Source organism: Trichophyton verrucosum (genome assembly GCF_000151505.1).
Source record: "Trichophyton verrucosum HKI 0517 chromosome Unknown contig00142_1.f1.exp, whole genome shotgun sequence".
Taxonomy (NCBI): Eukaryota; Fungi; Ascomycota; class Eurotiomycetes; order Onygenales; family Arthrodermataceae; genus Trichophyton; species Trichophyton verrucosum.
Window position 1 is genome coordinate 1 of NW_003315543.1, and position 18312 is coordinate 18312.

An 18312-nucleotide genomic window follows, 5' to 3' on the forward strand; every position below is an offset into this window, starting at 1 on the left:
AAAAGAAGAAAAAAGAAAAGAAAGAAATAATAATAATCTCGTGGTTCATCTGGGTGTGCTTTAAATGAGTTTCTGACTGGACTTATAGATCTCATACGCTGTCGAAAGTCGGAAACCATTCGTGGTCAGAGGAGGCGGACATAGCAACGGCTTTTCAACGATCAGCAGCCCTGGAATTGTCCTAGACCTCTCACAGATGAGAAATGTTTCAATTGATATAGAGAAAAAGGTGGCTATTGTGCAAGGGGGTGCAACAATGGGCGATGGATTGAGAGCTGCTGCTTCAGAAGGGCTAGCTATCGCGACGGGGACGTGTAACGAGGTCGGCTTGGTGAGTTAAGAGCATCACCGCATGCATACCAGTGTGTATCTGCCGCTAACAACGGGATGCAGGTTGGGGCTGCTCTAGGAGGTGGTATCGGCCGTTTGCTCGGACATTATGGCTATGCAGCAGACACAGTAGTCTCAATGCGAGTTGCGGTGGTTGGAAGCAGCGGAAGAGCACGGATAGTTGAAGCATCGCGGGAGATCAACCCAGACCTCTTCTGGGCCCTCCGCGGCAGCGGCCATTTGTTCGGAGTAGTCGTTGAGGCCACCTTTCGGGTTTTCCCCTGGCAGCATGAGACATGGCATAGCTGCCTTGCATTCCGGCCGTGTGATGCCGGGCGGGTGGCAGAGGCTGTGGACCGGGTCAGCTATCGCGGAGGGATGCAGGGCCGGCTGGTCTTTTGCGCCCCCAATAAGCAGGTAAGCGGAAGACCTACCATGGATAGCAATGATATCAGGAAGAGTGGTTGAACGGATGCTGATGGAGAATCCTCCCCTCTAGCCGATTGTTCTCCTGCAGCTGTGGTATCTGGGCAACCCCGAGGAAGCTGCTGAGAAGTTCGAACCCTTGCTGGGACTCCCGTTCATGGCAGACCACCCGCTGCACTCGATCGGGCGTCTGATACCGTACGTGAATCTCAACGACTCCAGCGAGAGGATCTGTTCCTACGTGGGGAGGAAGAACCTGGCAGCCTTCGGTATGCGGAGCATCTCAGAAGCTTCATGCATGGCCGCTCTTATGGTATATATGGACTTCATCACCCAGTACCCGGAAGCGCTAAGGACGCACATTCTCACGGAGTTCTACAGCATGGACGTGGTAAGTGAACTGGACCAGGACGGGGAGGAGACCTCGATTCCCGGAAAGATGCGGCGGGCAGTGAAGTACTGGGTGATGCCCCTGGCCTGGTACGAAGACGCCGCGCTGGATGATGCATGCGCAGGACTCAACGGGGCTGTTAGAGACGCCTTTCTGACGAATACGGATGGTAGCCGCGCTGAGAGTATTGCGTACATCAATATGCCCTTCGAGAGAGAGGATGCCAGTGATATCTTTGGCGATAAACAGCATCTAGAAAGGCTGCGGAGCCTGAAACAAAAATGGGACCCCTTAAATATAATTCGGGGTACAGTTGGTTTTTGTTAGAATTTGGCAGCTAACTAGCTAACTAGCAGTTAAATATTGTTTAATGACGGCCTTCGGAGATGAAAGCTATTGACGTCATAGTTAGCCATCAAGTTATTATCGTTATATGCCTACCTAGTAACTAGTTAATATAACTAGAGGTTGTTATCTTCACATTCTGTAAATTTTATGTAGCTAGTAAATTCTAGCTGCCCACAAGCGAGTACTACTCGACGCTGCTTTCTAGTTAGTTATAACCATGAAGAACGCACTGCTTTACCGCCGCCGCGGCCGCACACGCCGGGGTCCCTATCGCGGGGCCACTCTGCCCGTCGATCCGGGCCCGCTGTTCTGCTGGCTGTGCGGCGCGCCGCTGGAGTCCTGCGCTGATACATACAGAAATGATCCGCCCTCAGTTGTGTATGGGAAGGAAAAGTGGTACTCTGCCTGGACGAGGCATCAATCGTACCGCTCCTTGCGCAAGCAAAAATTCTCTCCTTGCTTGCCTACTTCGCATCTCAGCGGTTCGCTCGGGGGACAAAGAGCGTGGGTTAATCTTTTTCGTATGAGTACGTGACTAGTTCGTCGTTGCTACTGATGCTCGTTATGGAACTTGGTCTGACTTGAATGTTTGTGTCTAGTTATATTCAGCAAGAATGACAAGCTCCTCTCTCAGGGCTATCATCTCTCCGGAATAGGCTACACGCCTGGTGCCCGCACCTTGAAGGGGAAACATATTCTCAGTCTTCGAGATCCAGCTTCTGCGTGTATCGGGTTTACCAAGGAAAATTCGGATGCCTTGAAGGTGACCCCGGTGCCACATCCATTTACTCCTCGTGATTCTGATGATGATAATTCTTCCCTTGAAGGATATCCCCTCCATTCTCGATGCTGGGATCTCATTCAACATAACATTGGGCCTGTGGATGGTTTTGAACTGGATCTTCTTGTTGCAGCATTACGGAAACAGTGGGATGACTTGATGCCTCAGCTGGTGGCGGCATCCACAAACTATTACTCGCCCCTCTTTGCAGGGCCGTTTGACTACTTTTTAGCCGGTCGCCTCGGGCATTCAAAGGAATATCGGCGGGTACTTGCATTTCGGGATTACATGCATTGGGATAATAAAAGCTTTCCCCGACAGCCAACGTTGAGCTTGCCAGATCCTGTATTTATACCGGAGTTGGATTCATTATTCCAAAATTGCAGACAAAAGTCATCCCTTATTAGACGATCCTCAAAGCGGATTCTGACTCTTGATTATCGGCTTCCATTGGAGATACTGATGTGTATCGCAGACTATCTTACTACCCAAGAGCTATATACCATGCTGACTGCATTTGAAGAGGAGTTTCCCATAGAGTATTGGAAGCGGCAGATTCCGGTTGACCTTTTTTTTGAGCTGAACTACGTTGATTCGGAATCTTTTCCCTGGGCATTCTTTGTGTCTGAAGTTCTGAGCCAGAATCTGCTTGAAAAATCCGGTGAATTGTGGAACAGAATGCATATTATGAAATTGTTGGCCCCGATAAAAGATTACGTGTTACAAGAAAAACGGTGAACCTTTTCTCGTCCTAATAGTTACATTCAAAATGCGTCCTCAACTCTGAAGCTCTGGATATCTCCATGGAATAAAAAGTTGTCTATAGTGTATGGAGTATCTCCCGCCTCTAACATGTTCTCTGCGTTAACTCGAGTGTGTATAATAGGAAACTTTACTTATCAATCTACTGTTCAGCGGCCACAAAAGAACGAACAAGCAAGGTAAATAAACCATACGGATCTGATTAAAAAGCACACGCGATCTCACCGACCGGTCACTAAGGACCTACACGTAATCGGGAGCTCTCAAACATTAATGGTTCTCTCGAACATACGCAAGCAAATCCTGTATGCCCTGGCACTGTCTTTCAACATGAAGGTGCCCGTCATGAAGCGCCGTCAATTGTCGACTATCCTCGTCAAAGAGGACAAACTGCGCCCATTTCCCTACTGCCACAATCCCATATCTGGGGCGATTTCTTTTGGGCTCAAGATGCGGCAAATAGTCCAGCAGCTTAGCTTTAGCTCCCTCCCAGGCCGAGTCCTGTGTCTCCTTTCTAGGAGCCTTCGCTTGCACAACAAGAAATTGTACCTCATAACATTGTTTTCCTTGTTGGATAAAATGGAGACCAAGAAGGTCTGTAACCCCCCCCCCCCCCCCCCGGGGAAAGACTCTGGGCGCAAATCATATACTCATGTTCTGCCTTAAAAACTGATGCCAAAATAGCTATCCAGATGCCTGTAACGACCCCTTCGGCATCGTCTTTTTGAAGTCTTTTAAGTGATCGGTTTATCCGCAAATTTCAAGATACTATCTTTTGTGTTAAACACCAAAATTCTAGTTCCATGATACCCAATTACTTACGGTGTCATCCCGGGGTTGTTGAGTGAGAAGATGAGCCATGGTAGTGGGTTTGGTATCGTTCCAGACAGCAGCTGTTGGTTTGAGATTGGAATATAAGATAATAAATTCTGGGATACGGTCTTGAGCTCTAGCTATGTGGCTTCTTGATGGCTGTATCAAAGGGGCGTGTTATATCCTTGAGGTTCAGACTGACTCCTATTGCTAATTTTTGCTGTACTTTTATCAGAAAGGAGGATGATGATATTGAAGCTCTATCGAATGTGCTAAAGCAAGGTGTAACTTAGCGAGATGAGATGACTAATACAAAAACTGACAACTTTCTATTCAATCTCTCTTTGAATTTGATAACACATTTAATTTTACTATTATTGGATATATAAGTGTAATAAATTGCTGAATATAGAGGGGTATAAATAGCCTATTTATATTTTATAATTATATCATTTCAGGTGTATAGTCTATTTGGGTTGACAACCTGGTTCTTCCCGACCAGACTGATATGCCCGATATCAAATTGCATTCTCGAATCACCAATCATTCCTGGAAGGGACCACAGCCGGTTGCTCTTCTCTAGACCCTGGGTACTGGATAGGACATTGACATTCTTATCACGAAGTTCCTCACCAAAGTCTACTCCGAAGCGGAACAAACTGTATCCATCCAGTGTGTCAGACCAGCGACGGCCAAAGCCATACATCACGCCCAAGACAATACATCCTACGGGCCAAATTCCCAGAAGTATGGTCGAAACCACCGGCGGAACAACACCAGGTTCTAGAACCTTTCCACGGCGAGATGATGTCAAGTTTGTGTTGAGATAGCCGCCATTTACTCCCGTAGCACCATCATACATCAGCTGCAAGCCATCAACAGCGTGGGCTTGTAGAACCGACTGTAATAGAACTTGTGGCTGTACAAACCGATCATAGCAGGCTGAATTGGAAAGGATATAGGGGAGGGGTGAATTGGTCGACTCGAAGATTTCGGTATAGCGGCCTAGCAAAATGGATATTGCAGTGGCACCAAAACGAGGTTGCTTGGCCTCATATTCGGCCGCCGACCATATTGGGCTGGGTGATTTTTCAAACTCGCTGAAGGTACTTGTTCGGGAGTCCAGTTTGGCGGTACCGAGATCTGATATGCGACGACATTGGACTCCAATAGGAGGAGCCAAAGTGATATTTTCATTGAAGTGATCGTAAGCGACGAAGGAAACAAAGTCCTTTACATTAGTATAGGTGTCGTTTGACCAGTCAAAGAAGGAAGCATTACGTTCGAATTTTCCGCTGGGAGTCCGGATGATAGGGCTGCCCATGTCTGCGACGGTAGGTTTGAGGGTATAGTTGAAAGTTATTCTGTCGTCTCCGTCGTACGAACAAGGGCGACGGACCTGCCATAGCGCATACTCCAAGATCTCAGGCTTGCCAGATTCGAAACTAGGCTCAGAGCCGTCGTACGTGGACGAGACGAAGTCATGGCTCACTCCCATCTCAGTATATGCCCAAAGATTATCTCCACCGATCGACTGGCTGCTGTTGAAGAAGGTGATGGTTGCACCAGAAGGTGTCGCGAGGGTTTTATATCTGATAGCACCGTCGACCATGCCAGAGGCATTAGACTTCAGAGCTGGAGATTTTTGGGAAAGGATTGTGAACTCCGAGGCTGACTGGACCATCGAGCAGTTATACTGAAGCCGAAGTCCCCAGGCCTTACCACCGATAGGCGTCGCCGCCTGCGGCCCAAGGAAGAGCTCGGGAATTCCGGGGTTAGAGGAAAGGGAGTTTGGCAGCGTGGTTAGAAACTCGAACTTCTCACGATCGACCTGTGGAGGGGTGTAGGCAATACCAATGCCCGGAATCACTGCGGATGCTGTTTTCCAAACTGTCCCGCCTCGTTTCTGAGTCTGGTAAGGCTCACGGCGATGGAAGTTGCTCCATTCACGGCCAACGACCATCGGCGGCGCTGACGATTCGATATACCCGTCTGCGAGTTCCATGGACAAACCGGAAATTGGGAATGCGACTAAAGGCACTAAGCTTAGCACGGCAAGAAGATACCACAGTCGGCCTGCGAGGTTCTTTTCCATGGAAACAGCGCGTTGTATGCATTTCATCCATCCTCCTGGCCCGGCCCAGGTGCTCCCGCTATGCATCAGGAGCCGCATTGCACTCTTTGGCGCCCAGAAAGGCACTTGTAGCATCGCAGCCTCGACGCCAACAAGACCATATCGTGAAATGTTCAACCCGAAAACACCAACCACGAACCAGGAATAGTAAACCCATGTTCCATCGCGAGATCGATATTTAACAGTATCGGTGTCCTTGAAGAAGAAAAGCCAGACCATTAAGAAGTAGATGAAGATGATGACCGGGCCGAGGATCAAGACAAAGGTACGGAACCAAAATCGGCGCAAGGGGTATCCTCTCGCGGGGTCATTTAAATCCTTGCACGACGGGTCAGGACTGCCATCTGGCACTGTGGAAAATAGCTGAATAGCAGATTCATCAACATTTTCCTTTGGGGCCATGGCGAGGGTTTAGACCGTAAAGTCGTCAGTGCACACAGTGGTGATGCGTCCCGGTCTGGGTATTATGAATATAGAAATCCGTTATCTTTCCTTGACTCGTTAGTTGATCATTCACCAGTGCGTTTCATTAGATCGTAACTAGTTATCGCGTAGTTGATGCTCGACCAAGGGGGTGTCTTGTCCACCAGCACCTGCAAGAGAAAACAACAAGTCGAGGAGCTTTCATGTTGAAAGGTGAAGAAGCACTGGGAATTTATATCCATGAGTATGCTCCTGCACCAGAGGCGCTCGAGCTCCCGGTCCTCCCTCATTCCCGCTGTCCCCTGCGCCCCTCGCCCATCTCAACCCTCCATTGGTGCCCTGGAGCAAGCCAGGGCCAGCCTTGCATGCATGGCCGTCGTTGTTTAGTGGGGTATGCAGTCACGGCCCCGTTGGTAACTATCACCCTGTTTAACTATGGGGAGGCTTTCGAGATGCATTGCAGCCTGCCTCGTAACTGATTCAGCTTCTTCTCTGCTCCTCTACCGATTCTTCCCGTGCACGGCCGTGGTGGGGTGGTTATGATATGACTCCATTCACAATCACAGAGCTAAGAGACAAACAAGGCTGTCCGTGGGCATCGCATCGTCGGGAAATTGGTTGCTTCCAATGTTGAAGGATTTGGGTTTCGTATCGAGGAGCCAGAACCGCGTTGAAGGATCAGCCAACTCGCTAGTTACAGTAACTCACTAACTATAACTAGTTAGTTATATATTTGGCTAGAGTGAGTTAGTTCAAAGTTCCCACGTGCTTAAGATCGCTTTTTGTCATACTCAAGTTAGACCATCTGAGGTCCAGCCTGGTTAAGAACTGAGATAAGTATAATCGCTGGAAGGATAAGAACACGAAATAGAGAAATCTTAAAGAGTATAAATCTAGTTAACTATACTTTTTAGTGTATTTTATATATTATTATTAGTTACTAGTTTATCATTAAAAATTCAAATTATATAACTAAATTCCAAGTTATTTTATTCTATTAGTTAATTCTATATTTAATAAGTGTGTGCACAATCTAAAATTACACCTTGAATAATAACTAGTTATCGAAGTCTGGTGCTACTTCAAAAGGAGTGAGCCCACGCCAATGAGCCGAAGTTTGACAAATGGTTTATATACGCTTGTTGGCTTGCCAGTATCTCAATCCTAACAAGTTAACACTTTGTGGTTCCTGACATTAGTTGATCCAAAACCCTGAACCTTGTTAGAGATCTTTAGTTAGGCAATAACTAGTTAATGAGTATTAAGTGTAAGTTAATTGTACAATTTCTTTCTAATAAGCTGCCTTCTATATGCTGGTATGCTCTAAATTGTATGGACGAATACTTTCAAGCGCAAGGCACATCCCGTGTCTTGTCTTCCTGCAACATGATCGTATAATAGATACCGTGGTCTCCCTGGAATGCGGAAGGTTGGAATCAATCAGTGAGTTTGCTCCTTGTACATTATTTTGTTGGCCTTTGTCAGAAAGCCAATGGTTAACGGGTTGCTAGAAATATATATGATTTCTCTGTCGCTCGCAAACCCGTTGAAACCAGTTGCGAGGCATGTTGAATAGGCTGGCATCAGATCAGTAAAGGCCAGGAAGCATGGATAGTTAACTAACTGGTTAACAGTTGTCGAAACAGGAGAACTTGAACTTACCGCCCATGTCTGGAAAATAGAGCCAGTCACCAAAAGTCAAGCGTTCTGGAAGCTCCACGTCCTTTGCAATGCAGTCGACTCCATCGCAAGTCGGCCCCCAGAGGATATTCTTGACCTGGTCGCCCGCAGCGGGTTGTGGGTAGAAAACCCCTGAGGCGCGAAGGACCCGAGGATGCGGGCTTGGCTCAAACAGACTAGAAGAAAAAGTTCCATACACGCCATCGTTTAGATACAGCATGTTGCTCGCCTCCTCCGCGGATGGAGGCGCTTCTTTTGCATCCCGACGGGCGATGATCTCACAGGCAATTGTCATGGCGCCTGCTGCAAAGTACCGCCCCGGCTCGGCGACGAGCTCTACATTAACATCACAGAAGTGAAAGTCCAGAGATCGTTGAATCGACGCAGCCATATCCTCAAATGTGCTCTCTGAAAAGCCCCCGCCAATATCCAACAGGCGCATGCTGTGGCCGATCCGGATACCTGCGTCGAAGATCCGTCGACTACTTTCTATGGCGATTTCGAACGCATTTGGGTCCCTTGCGCCAGAGCCAATGTGGAAGCTCACGCCAATAACATTCAATCTCAAGGATTTTGCACACTCCAAGAGCCTCACGGATGCCTCTGGATGAGCTCCAAATTTAGCAGAGAGGGAGTATGTGGCTGATGGGTCGGAAGCGAAACACCGCAAAATCAGCTGGCTTTCTGGGAACAGCTGCTTGATCTTGTGAAGCTCAGCCTCATTATCAAATGTCAATCGATTCACGCCAACATTTCTGGCAAAAGTGATGTCTGATGGGCTTTTGCACGGATTGGCGAAAAGTATCCTCGCGGCCGGGATTCCCTGGGCCAAAACTAGCTCTATTTCACGTCGAGATGCACAATCGAACCCGCATCCCAGTGATCCCAAAAGCCCGATCATATGCACGTCGGGATTACATTTGACGGCTAGAAATCGCTCGAAAAGAATCAATCAGAACGAAGCAACACTGGATATCATGGGAGAAACATACCATAAAACGGCGTCACGCCTGGGAGAGTCTTTTCCCAATGCTCATATTGGTCGTGAACATATCCAAGATCCATTACACAGAACGGCTCAGTCTTGGATCTCTTTGACTTTGGGGATAGTCTCCATTTCATTGCTTCCAGAACGGCAATGTTGGTTGATGAAATCTTTCTCGCGTTCCAAAGAGCAATAGTCCCATTGAGAGGCATGGCGCTCTTCAGGGGTTCAGGCTCATGATATAGCATTGTGGCAGACAGTTTTCGCTATCCTCCCTCTGCAGCCCTTTTGCAATCAAAGTCCCAACCGGATATCAACCTGGAAACCCAGTATAGAACAATATATTGAAAAGGAGGTCGGCTTTCGTGATCCCAAATTGAATATACAAAGAGAGGAAACCTTCACGACCTTGAATCTTTCAGCAATCTCAAAGGACCGAGCGGAGTAAAGCAGGTAGTAGTAAGCAGAAAGAATTGGGAATTTGCCTAACTCCCCCCATTAATAGTGGCCCGTACTCCGTATTTTTTGAGATGCGGTTATACATTCCTTGGATGCCTATTCTTAAAAGACCCACAGCGGCTTATTCTCTTGAAATTTACCTAATTTTGGGAAATGAAAGCATCTTATTCTCGAGATAGCTGGTTATTGAGGATCAACAGTATCCAAGATCCACCAAGTCTCTATCAGCTGCATGCATACGGAGTATATACGCCCCGATCATTGAGTTGTTGTTGAACCAAAAAGTAACATTGCTTATTTAGCAGCAGCGAATGATAGGGATGATGCTGAAAACCCTTGACAGCTTTTCAAAGCGCCTGGGATCAGGGCCCTGTCAATCTCCACTCTCCGACATTTCATCGAGTATTTAGTTAGCCTAAGTTGCGGTGTCCCCTTGCATCGCTGTACGTACTCCCAGCTCTTTAAGTAAGTGGCTTTCTCTAGCTTTGCAACGAGGCGTGCAGAATGATGCGTATACAAATTGAGCTTCCGCAGAGCCTTGCGCGTGGGCCTCGATCTTCAGTCTTCCAAGGCGTAACTACATGCCCAACCCTTGCATGACGATCTTGACAAATCGGATGCTAGCAAAGATGAGATTCGAAGCTCAGCCAAAAATGGGATTATCCTCACTCAGTTAACTACCAGTTGAGACCAGGTCAGATATAAGACACATTTCCCAGGCCTGCTGTGTCTGTGAGCCACCGACAAATATACCATGAAGTTCATTGCAGGCCAATCGCCCCTGGTGCTCGCTGCACTGGCAGCACTGGCATGGGCTTCTCCCTACCCTCCCTACCAACAACCCCTGCGGGCGGGACCCCCAGCCCTTCTCCACCAGCTTGAGGTGGCCGCAATTCGATCCGAGATCGGCCAAGGGGTCAGCATGTTTTGCCTGCTCGTCGATGAGCATCGCTTCGAAGAGATGAACAAGGTATTCACATCAGGGGATGTCCATATCGACCTACCCGAAGATGGCTTCCGAAACCTGAACAGTCTGGATACATTTGTGCGAAATTTGTATACCTACGCGGACTATCCATTTCAGCATGCGATCGGAGTTCCGATTGTTGACGTCGAAAAATCCATGACGGTCGCCCATGCGACCTCCCCTTTGATCGCGACCATTTTTGACGGCTACGATGGTGAAAAAGCTGTGCCCAACGGGGCAGAATATGGATTGTATGTATATGACTACCCCTACCAATCTTTTCGTAAATAGAGTCCTAACAAAAGTTCACGCAGCTATATAACGGATCATGTTCTCACCGATGATGGCTGGAGAATTCAAAATATCTCGGCCAAAGCCCTCGGAAAGTACTTGGAAGATTAGATTAGATTATCCGACTAGTTATGTAACTAGATGTCTATAATTTGTCTGCGGAACGATAGGAATTCGTGTGTTGTAAACTGAAGTCTATACAACCTGGTCGGCCATTATTGGGGTGATGGGTCACCTCTATAGTTAGATCACTATTTTTATGTGGGACTAGGAAAAGAAACAAAGTGAATGCACCGAGTATCGCTATCAAGACAATTGGAGCCTATACCTACATCCTGAAAGAGCACGAGATCACCTGGGACCACTATTCTGGCTCCTGACGACGGCCTCTCGTAGCTTTTATTGGTAGAAAGCAGCATGAGATCCATTGACTATTCTTTCTGCCAGGCATATTCGCTGTACGGCTGTGTTCGTATTTAACTAGTTACCCTCTCAGATTCAGGTTGAAGGAGACTCAATTTTGCGTGCTCTCTCAACAAGCCACATTCACTGAAGGCAACCGATCGACGTCTGAAATTGGTATCCCGCGTCTGGTTCAAAGCCCAAGTGTATCCAGCATGGGGTACAGAGTACTGGGTATGATATATCAAATTGATTCACTCAAAAATGCGAGGCAGGATAGGATGGAGAATTTATACCGCAGTTTCGGACGGAGTCAAATCATTTTGATATCTTCCTTGATTCTTCATGACTTGTTGAAAAACTGCCGTATATCCTCAGTCACCTCTAGGCAGGGGTTCATTCATTCAACTATATCATCATGGGTTCTCAAGATACCGATTCTGATGACCTTTTCGACCGTAGCTTGAGCTCCTCCCACAGCAGCTCTCCCCCGACCCCTGCAGCCCCGAAATCCTCCATATATCAAACAAATACCCTTGATTCTGTTTGGAAATGGAACGCGAATGCCCCTCCCACTCTCAATGCCTGTGTGCATGAGCTGGTTCAAACCAGAGTCGACTTGACCCCGGATGCTATTGCTATAAACGCCTGGGACGGCGTATTGTCATACCAACAATTGGCCTCTGAGGCTGCCCATTTTGCGCGGCAGCTCATAGATTCTTATCAAGTGGTACCGGGCGAAAAGGTACTGGTTGCGTTGGAACGAGGTCTTTTGATTCCCGTGGCTGTGCTAGCAATTATCCAAATCGGTGCTACCTTTGTTCTTCTTGACACCGCATCACCGGAATCCCGACTGCGACAGATAGCTGAAAGAACATGTGCACGAGTCACTGTGACGTCCCAGAGTCTGACCACGTTGGCTCGGAGGCTGTCCTCGAGTGTGATGACGATCTGCAAGCGCAGAAGCGAGCCCTCCTTTATCGCAACCCCTGGGACGACCTCTTCTTTATGGCCCGCCGACCCTTCTTCCATATTATACGTCGTCTTTACATCGGGAAGCACGGGAAATCCAAAGGGTGTAGAGGTTTCCCATTCCAATTTTGTCTCTGGGCTGCAACAACAGAGTGAATTGTATCAACTGAGCCAGGACTCGCGATTTCTCCATTTTGCCTCCTACAGCTTTGATGCATATGTACACGAAATCCTCATCACTTTGACACAGGGAGGATGCCTATGCATTCCATCAGATACCGATCGCATGCAGCGTCTCTCCGCAGCCATGAATGAGATGCAGGTTACAATCGCGCTGATGACTCCCACCAGCTCCCAGTTGATTGAACCAGATAAGGTGCCAACTTTGCAGACCTTAGTGTTGGGGGGAGAGTCCATGTCCCGGGCAGTGATTGAGCGCTGGTCGCCTTATGTCCGCCTAATCAATGCATATGGACCTGCGGAGTGTGCTGTGGTGAGCACAGGTTATGTGGTTGATGTCCACCGCTGTCTTGAGACTGGGATTGTCCCCATCGGCCGAGGCTATGGTTGCGTAACATGGGTAACACATCCAGACAATGTCAATCATCTTACCCCCGTTGGAGAAGTGGGTGAGCTTCTCATTGAAGGCCCCAACGTGAGCTCAGGCTATTTATCAGACCCTGAAAAGACGGCGGCATCGTTCATTGAAGATCCGAAGTGGTTGATAGAAGGCTCCCCCTTTGCCTGCTTCGAGGGTCGCCATGCCCGATTGTACAAAACAGGCGACCTGGTACGATACACAGAGGATGGCAACTTGGTTTTTGTTGGACGCAAAGATACCCAGGTCAAGCTTCACGGCCAGCGGATCGAGCTTGAAGAAGTAGAGCACCAGATACAAAGCTTTCTTCCTGGTGGGAAGAAGGCTGTTGCAGAGGTCATTCAGCGGGGGGGCCAGAACAAGGCAGCGCAGTTGGTGGCCTTCATTGAAGTACCAGACCGAGAACTGGAAAGCAACCGGGAGAGTTTCACGCAAGAGGCTTCCGGCGGTGGCCTTGATCCTATTTTCCGTGCAGTCGATGCCGAATTTCAACAGCTGGAGGAGACGTTGCTCTCCGCCCTCGCAGAAAGGCTTCCTTCGTATATGGTCCCCTCTGTCTGCCTACCAGTCGCCCGCTTCCCAGAGACTCCCTCGGGGAAGCTGGACCGCAAGTATCTGCGAGAAGCGGGACGGGGGCTTCTGGACGTTTTGCTCCAAAGGCGCGTGGCATACAACTCATCTCAACCGTCATGGAAGCCCGAGCAGGCCGTTATGCGGGGATTGTGGTCACTGAATCTCGGCATCGACGAGGATGAAATTCTTCTCGATGACCATTACTTCCGGCTAGGAGGAGACTCGGTATCTGCCATCAAGCTGAGCGTCGCAGCCCGCCGAAGGAACGTCTCCTTGGATGTGAAAGATATCCTCGGCCACCCGACGCTGCTCGACATGGCCGCCAGGATGCGCGAAGGAGAGAAGAAGACCGACGAACAAACAGATCTCATGGCCCCGTTCTCCCTAATCCCGAAAGACGACGTGCCATCTGTTATTGAAGAGGTTGCCAAAGCCTGTCGGATCTCTGAGGCTCAGGTCCAAGACATTTACCCCTGTACACCACTCCAGGAGGGACTCATGGCGCTTTCAGAACGGCAGCCCGGCCAGTATATAGCGTGTGAAGTTCTCAAAGTCCATCCACGAGCAGACCTGACCCGGCTCTGCGCAGCCTGGGCAACAGCATGCAACCTGAACGCGATCATGCGTACAAGAATTGTTCAGACGTCGTCTGCAGGGCTGGTCCAGGTTGTCGTTCGCCATGATCTAGACTTTGCCAGCCGTGATACAATAGGGGCCTGCCGTTCTGACAATGTGGAATTTGGGCTTGGGTCTCCTCTTACTCGGCTGCGGGTTGTTCAGAGCTCAAGTCAGAGTGAGAGCTCGTACATTGTTCTCCTTGCTCATCATGCTGTCTGTGACGGTTGGCAGGCTCGCGCAGTGGCCAGCCAGGTCGAAGAAATATACGAGGGTCGATACGGCACTCCTCCTCCTGGCTTCAACACGTTCGTCCGTTATCTGTCTCGCGTGGACAATGACAAAGAGACTGAGTATTGGCAGAGGGCGCTGGGCAATGGCAATGTTCCAAGCCATTTCCCTACAATTCCTCCAGGTAAAACAGCCGGATGGGCCAATCAAACACAGCATCGGGAGATCTGGGTTGACTTCGAGTCCGCAGAGAGGAACACGGAATATACCCTTTCGACATATATTCGGCTGGCATGGGCTTTCTTGACATCTAAATATACCACGTCTGATACAGTTGTCTTTGGTGCAACTGTCACTGGCCGGAATGCCCCGGTTCCTGGCATCAATGATATCGTCGGTCCTACCATTGCTACAGTCCCGCTCAAAGTGTATCTGGATAAAAACAGTACTGTACGCGCATGTCTCGAGGCGATGCATCATCAAGCTGTCGAGATGATACCTTATGAGCACACTGGTCTACAGCGGATACGAAAACTGGGCGAGGAAGTGGAGGCTGCTTGTGACGTTCATGCCCTACTAATAATTCAACCTACTCCGACCGCACAGGACCCCATGGCGCCCCAAAACCGGGTGGAAGATGAGGAGGACTTTTTGCTCGCTTTCAGCAACTATCCGCTGGTTGTCGAATGCACCCTTCCAGGCCCAGGAACTGGACTGGGAGTGCGCGTAGCCTTCAATGACCAAATCACCGACATGGAGCATATCAACCGAATGTTGTTGCACCTAGAGCACGTCTTGAAAGAGCTCTCATGTAAACCAGATCATGAACTGCGGGACATTGACATTATCATTCCGCAGGAGGTGGAGCAGCTACAGGCGTGGAACGGCCCCCTTCCTCAGTCACAGGGTCGGTGCATACACGATCTGATCTGGGAGCAGTTGGCCAGTCAACCCTCAGCCGAAGTAGTGTACGCATGGGATAAATCACTGACAGCAGAGTCACTTTCTCACTTCTCCCTGAGGCTGACCAGTTATCTGCAAAGCTTTGCTATCGGACCCGAAGATTACGTGCCTCTCTTCTTTGACAAGTCCTCCTTGGCCATCATCAGCATTCTTGCGGTATTAACTAGCGGCAGCGCATGTGTCACTCTAGATAGGAAGCAGCCAGATCAGCGTCTCATTGAGATTGTGAGACAGACTGGAGCAAAATACATGCTCGTATCGGAGAAGCACAAGGGGATGCTTGAAATCGATGGGGTGACGCAAATCGTCATCAGTTATGCCGAATTGGAGAAGATGCCTCTCCCTTCACATGGCGAGATATTCTCGACCACCCGCGCCAGGCCAGAAAACCCGGCATTTCTCATTTTTACCTCTGGAAGCACGGGTAAGCCCAAGGGCATCATCCTCGAGCACCGCAATTTGTCCTCGGCGACTCTCGCTCATGCAGCCAACATGAACATTGTGCGCGGGGCCCGTGTGCTTCAATATGCTTCTCCATCGTTCGATGTTAGCATCTATGAGATCCTGATGACATTAGCGATGGGTGGATGCCTTTGCGTCCCCTCTGATTACCAGCGCATGAATACCCCCAGCGAATTTGCTCGCGAAGCAAAGGCCGAAGTTGTGATTATTTCGCCCACTGCGATTCGGTCAATGAGTCCTGACGAAGTGCCATTACTGAAGACCGTTGTATTGGTCGGCGAGGCTATCCCCCGTGATGTAGTGGAAACATGGAGCCGCTCTTCTTTGGTAATGAATGGATACGGTCCCGGCGAATGCACTTTCTGCTCCACTACCCCGATCGACACTCAAAAATGGGATCTTGCAACTGTCGGTCGTGCTGGAGGTTGTGTGTTCTGGCTCACGGACCCAACGGACTACAACCTTTTGGCACCCATTGGAGCTGTGGGTGAAATCCTCATTGAAGGCCCGGTGGTCGGCCGTGGATATCTGAACGACCCAGAGAGAACGGCCGCCAGCTTCATAAACGACGCTAAATGGCTAGGCCGCTTCCGAGAAAATGGTCGCGGAAGGCTCTACCGATCTGGAGACCTGGGGATGTATAATCCGGATGGTTCGGTGGTGTATATGGGTCGGCGGGATATGCAGGTGAAACTACGGGGCCAGCGTATCGAGATGGGAGAAGTAGAATTCAACCTGCAGCGCCTACTACCCAATGCTACGATCGTTGTCGAGGTGGTCAAATATGGTGAAAATGAGAGAGTCACGGCATTCATAGCTCTTTCTCAAATGGAGGCTTCCACGACTGTGACGACAGCAACGTCTCCTTCATCTATATTGCTCCCTCCTACTCAGCGGGTCGTCCAAGCAGCACAGCTGTCTGCCGACTTGGGCCAAGTACTGCCTTCATACATGATACCCTCAGTATATCTTCCCCTTGCGAGGGTTCCAACGACATCGTCTGGCAAGATAGATCGGAAAACACTGAAACATGCGGCCAACAGTATGTCACTGGTTGATATCATGGCGTATGGCGAAGAGCAGTCCTCCACGACAGAGCCATCTACCACTGCGGAATTGGCCCTCCAGAAAGCCTGGGCAAGCTTGTTGAAGATCAGCCCAGACACGATTAAACGAGAGACCGACTTTTTCCAAGCTGGCGCTGACTCTGTGGAAGCAATGAAGTTGGTTAGTATGGCGCGTCGAGAAGGGCGGACACTCAATGTCGCCCAAATCTTTGCCAGCCCACAGCTATGCGATATGGCTCTCTGGTGGGATTCTCAAAGAGATAATGACGACGATGCGCTGGAGAAGGAGTGGCCTGCGTTTGCGTTACTAGATGACTCGGAGACTGAGACATTCATCGAACGCCATATTTGCGAGCCTCACTCAATCCCCCGGGAGAAGATCAAGGATGTATATCCGGCTACTTATGATCAGGTGCTGGTATATAGCATCAACCATACTGTGTACGCTCACTTCGAAGTTGATGAACGACTGGATCGTGCTCATATCGTTGAAAGCTGGTTGCAAGTTGTCCGCCAGCATGACATTTTGCGCACCGTACTAGTCCCAGCTGGTAATGATCAATACTGGGCCGTGGTTCGAACCGGCGATGTCTTCGACGTTGATTATCGAACGATCAGACATGATTCTGAACTTCATCAAATTATCGATACTGATCATGCATCCGGGCTTCACCCCGGTTCGTTCCTCGGCAAACTGTTTGTGCTCGAGTCTGCCAATAACGGGAAAGCCGTTATCATCCTGAAGATGAACCATACTATTTTCGATGGATCATGCTTCGCATTGTACTGGTCCGACTGGCAATCGGCCTATGAACGGGGCATCGTGCCGACTCGCCTGCAGTACCAGGATGTTCTGTGCTCCCGCCGACGGATTGACTCCTATGCGGCAGCTAGACAGTACTGGGGAGACATGCTCCACGGCCTGGAAATGCAAAGTCTACCAACTATGTCCGAAGACTCAACCCCGGAGCGTATGGGAGACCCACTTAAGATCTCTCGGTGCCTCACCCACATCTCTCCACCGGCTGAAGTCGTTCTTGACTCCTTCATCAAGGCCGTTTGGACTGTCACACTAGCCAGCCTCTCAGGGAAGAGGGACGTCGGCTTCTATCATATCTCCAACGGGCGGCGCCTCGGCGGCAGACGGACAGAGGAGGCTGCTGGTCCCCTGATGCAATTGTATCCCATGCGGGCCCAATTACAGTCTGACTGGCGGCTGGTTGATCTGTGCCGTTTTCTGCAAGAGCAGGACATGCGGAACCTCCCACATGAACTTCTCACGACCGCGGAACTCTGCGAGGTGGCAGGATGCAGCGATACTTTCTCGGGGACCCTCGTGGATCACGTCAAAGATGACATCGAGTCCGGGCTGTCCTTCGATGGAATACAATGCGGTCTCTCAATGGAATGGCGGGGTGAAAATCAGGATGAAAACATTTGCTTTGTGAGATCCAAAGGCGATCAGCTTGAGGTTACCTTGTTCACGAGTTGGAACGTCCACAAAGTGGTAGCAGAAGAAGTGATGGATATATATTGTGAGAAATTGCAGTATTTCTCGAGCCATCCAGAGGCAACTATCTTTTGATGCTCGTAGTTTGCCGTTTCTCTCACTTATTTATATAGACATGTATAACTAGGG

The 18312-nt window shown here is 49.4% G+C and overlaps 6 protein-coding genes across 6 annotated transcripts; 4 read left to right on the forward strand and 2 right to left on the reverse strand.

Moving 5' to 3' along the window:
- Positions 1–88: 88 nt before the first annotated feature.
- TRV_01771 (FAD-dependent oxidase, putative) lies at positions 89–1474 on the forward strand (the record flags this gene model as incomplete). Its single annotated transcript, XM_003024026.1, has 3 exons — positions 89–331; positions 394–747; positions 830–1474. Coding segments are annotated over 3 exons (1242 nt in total), but the record flags the coding sequence as incomplete, so codon positions are not given.
- Positions 1475–2018: 544 nt separating this feature from the next.
- TRV_01772 (uncharacterized protein) lies at positions 2019–3014 on the forward strand (the record flags this gene model as incomplete). Its single annotated transcript, XM_003024027.1, has 2 exons — positions 2019–2022; positions 2095–3014. 2 exons carry the CDS (start codon positions 2019–2021, stop codon positions 3012–3014), a joined length of 924 nt encoding a protein of 307 aa, XP_003024073.1.
- A 1291-nt stretch (positions 3015–4305) lies between these two features.
- TRV_01773 (uncharacterized protein) lies at positions 4306–6387 on the reverse strand (the record flags this gene model as incomplete). Its single annotated transcript, XM_003024028.1, has 1 exon — positions 4306–6387. One exon carries the CDS (start codon positions 6385–6387, stop codon positions 4306–4308), a length of 2082 nt encoding a protein of 693 aa, XP_003024074.1.
- A 1461-nt stretch (positions 6388–7848) lies between these two features.
- Positions 7849–9321, reverse strand: TRV_01774 (uncharacterized protein; the record flags this gene model as incomplete). Its single annotated transcript, XM_003024029.1, has 3 exons — positions 7849–8027; positions 8071–8928; positions 9081–9321. The coding sequence occupies 3 exons, from the start codon at positions 9319–9321 to the stop codon at positions 7849–7851; spliced, it is 1278 nt and encodes a 425-aa protein (XP_003024075.1).
- Positions 9322–10286: 965 nt separating this feature from the next.
- TRV_01775 (uncharacterized protein) lies at positions 10287–10901 on the forward strand (the record flags this gene model as incomplete). The annotated part of the gene is made up of 2 exons (XM_003024030.1): positions 10287–10750; positions 10814–10901. 2 exons carry the CDS (start codon positions 10287–10289, stop codon positions 10899–10901), a joined length of 552 nt encoding a protein of 183 aa, XP_003024076.1.
- A 709-nt stretch (positions 10902–11610) lies between these two features.
- TRV_01776 (uncharacterized protein) lies at positions 11611–18258 on the forward strand (the record flags this gene model as incomplete). Its single annotated transcript, XM_003024031.1, has 1 exon — positions 11611–18258. One exon carries the CDS (start codon positions 11611–11613, stop codon positions 18256–18258), a length of 6648 nt encoding a protein of 2215 aa, XP_003024077.1.
- Between the last annotated feature and the right edge of the window lie 54 nt (positions 18259–18312).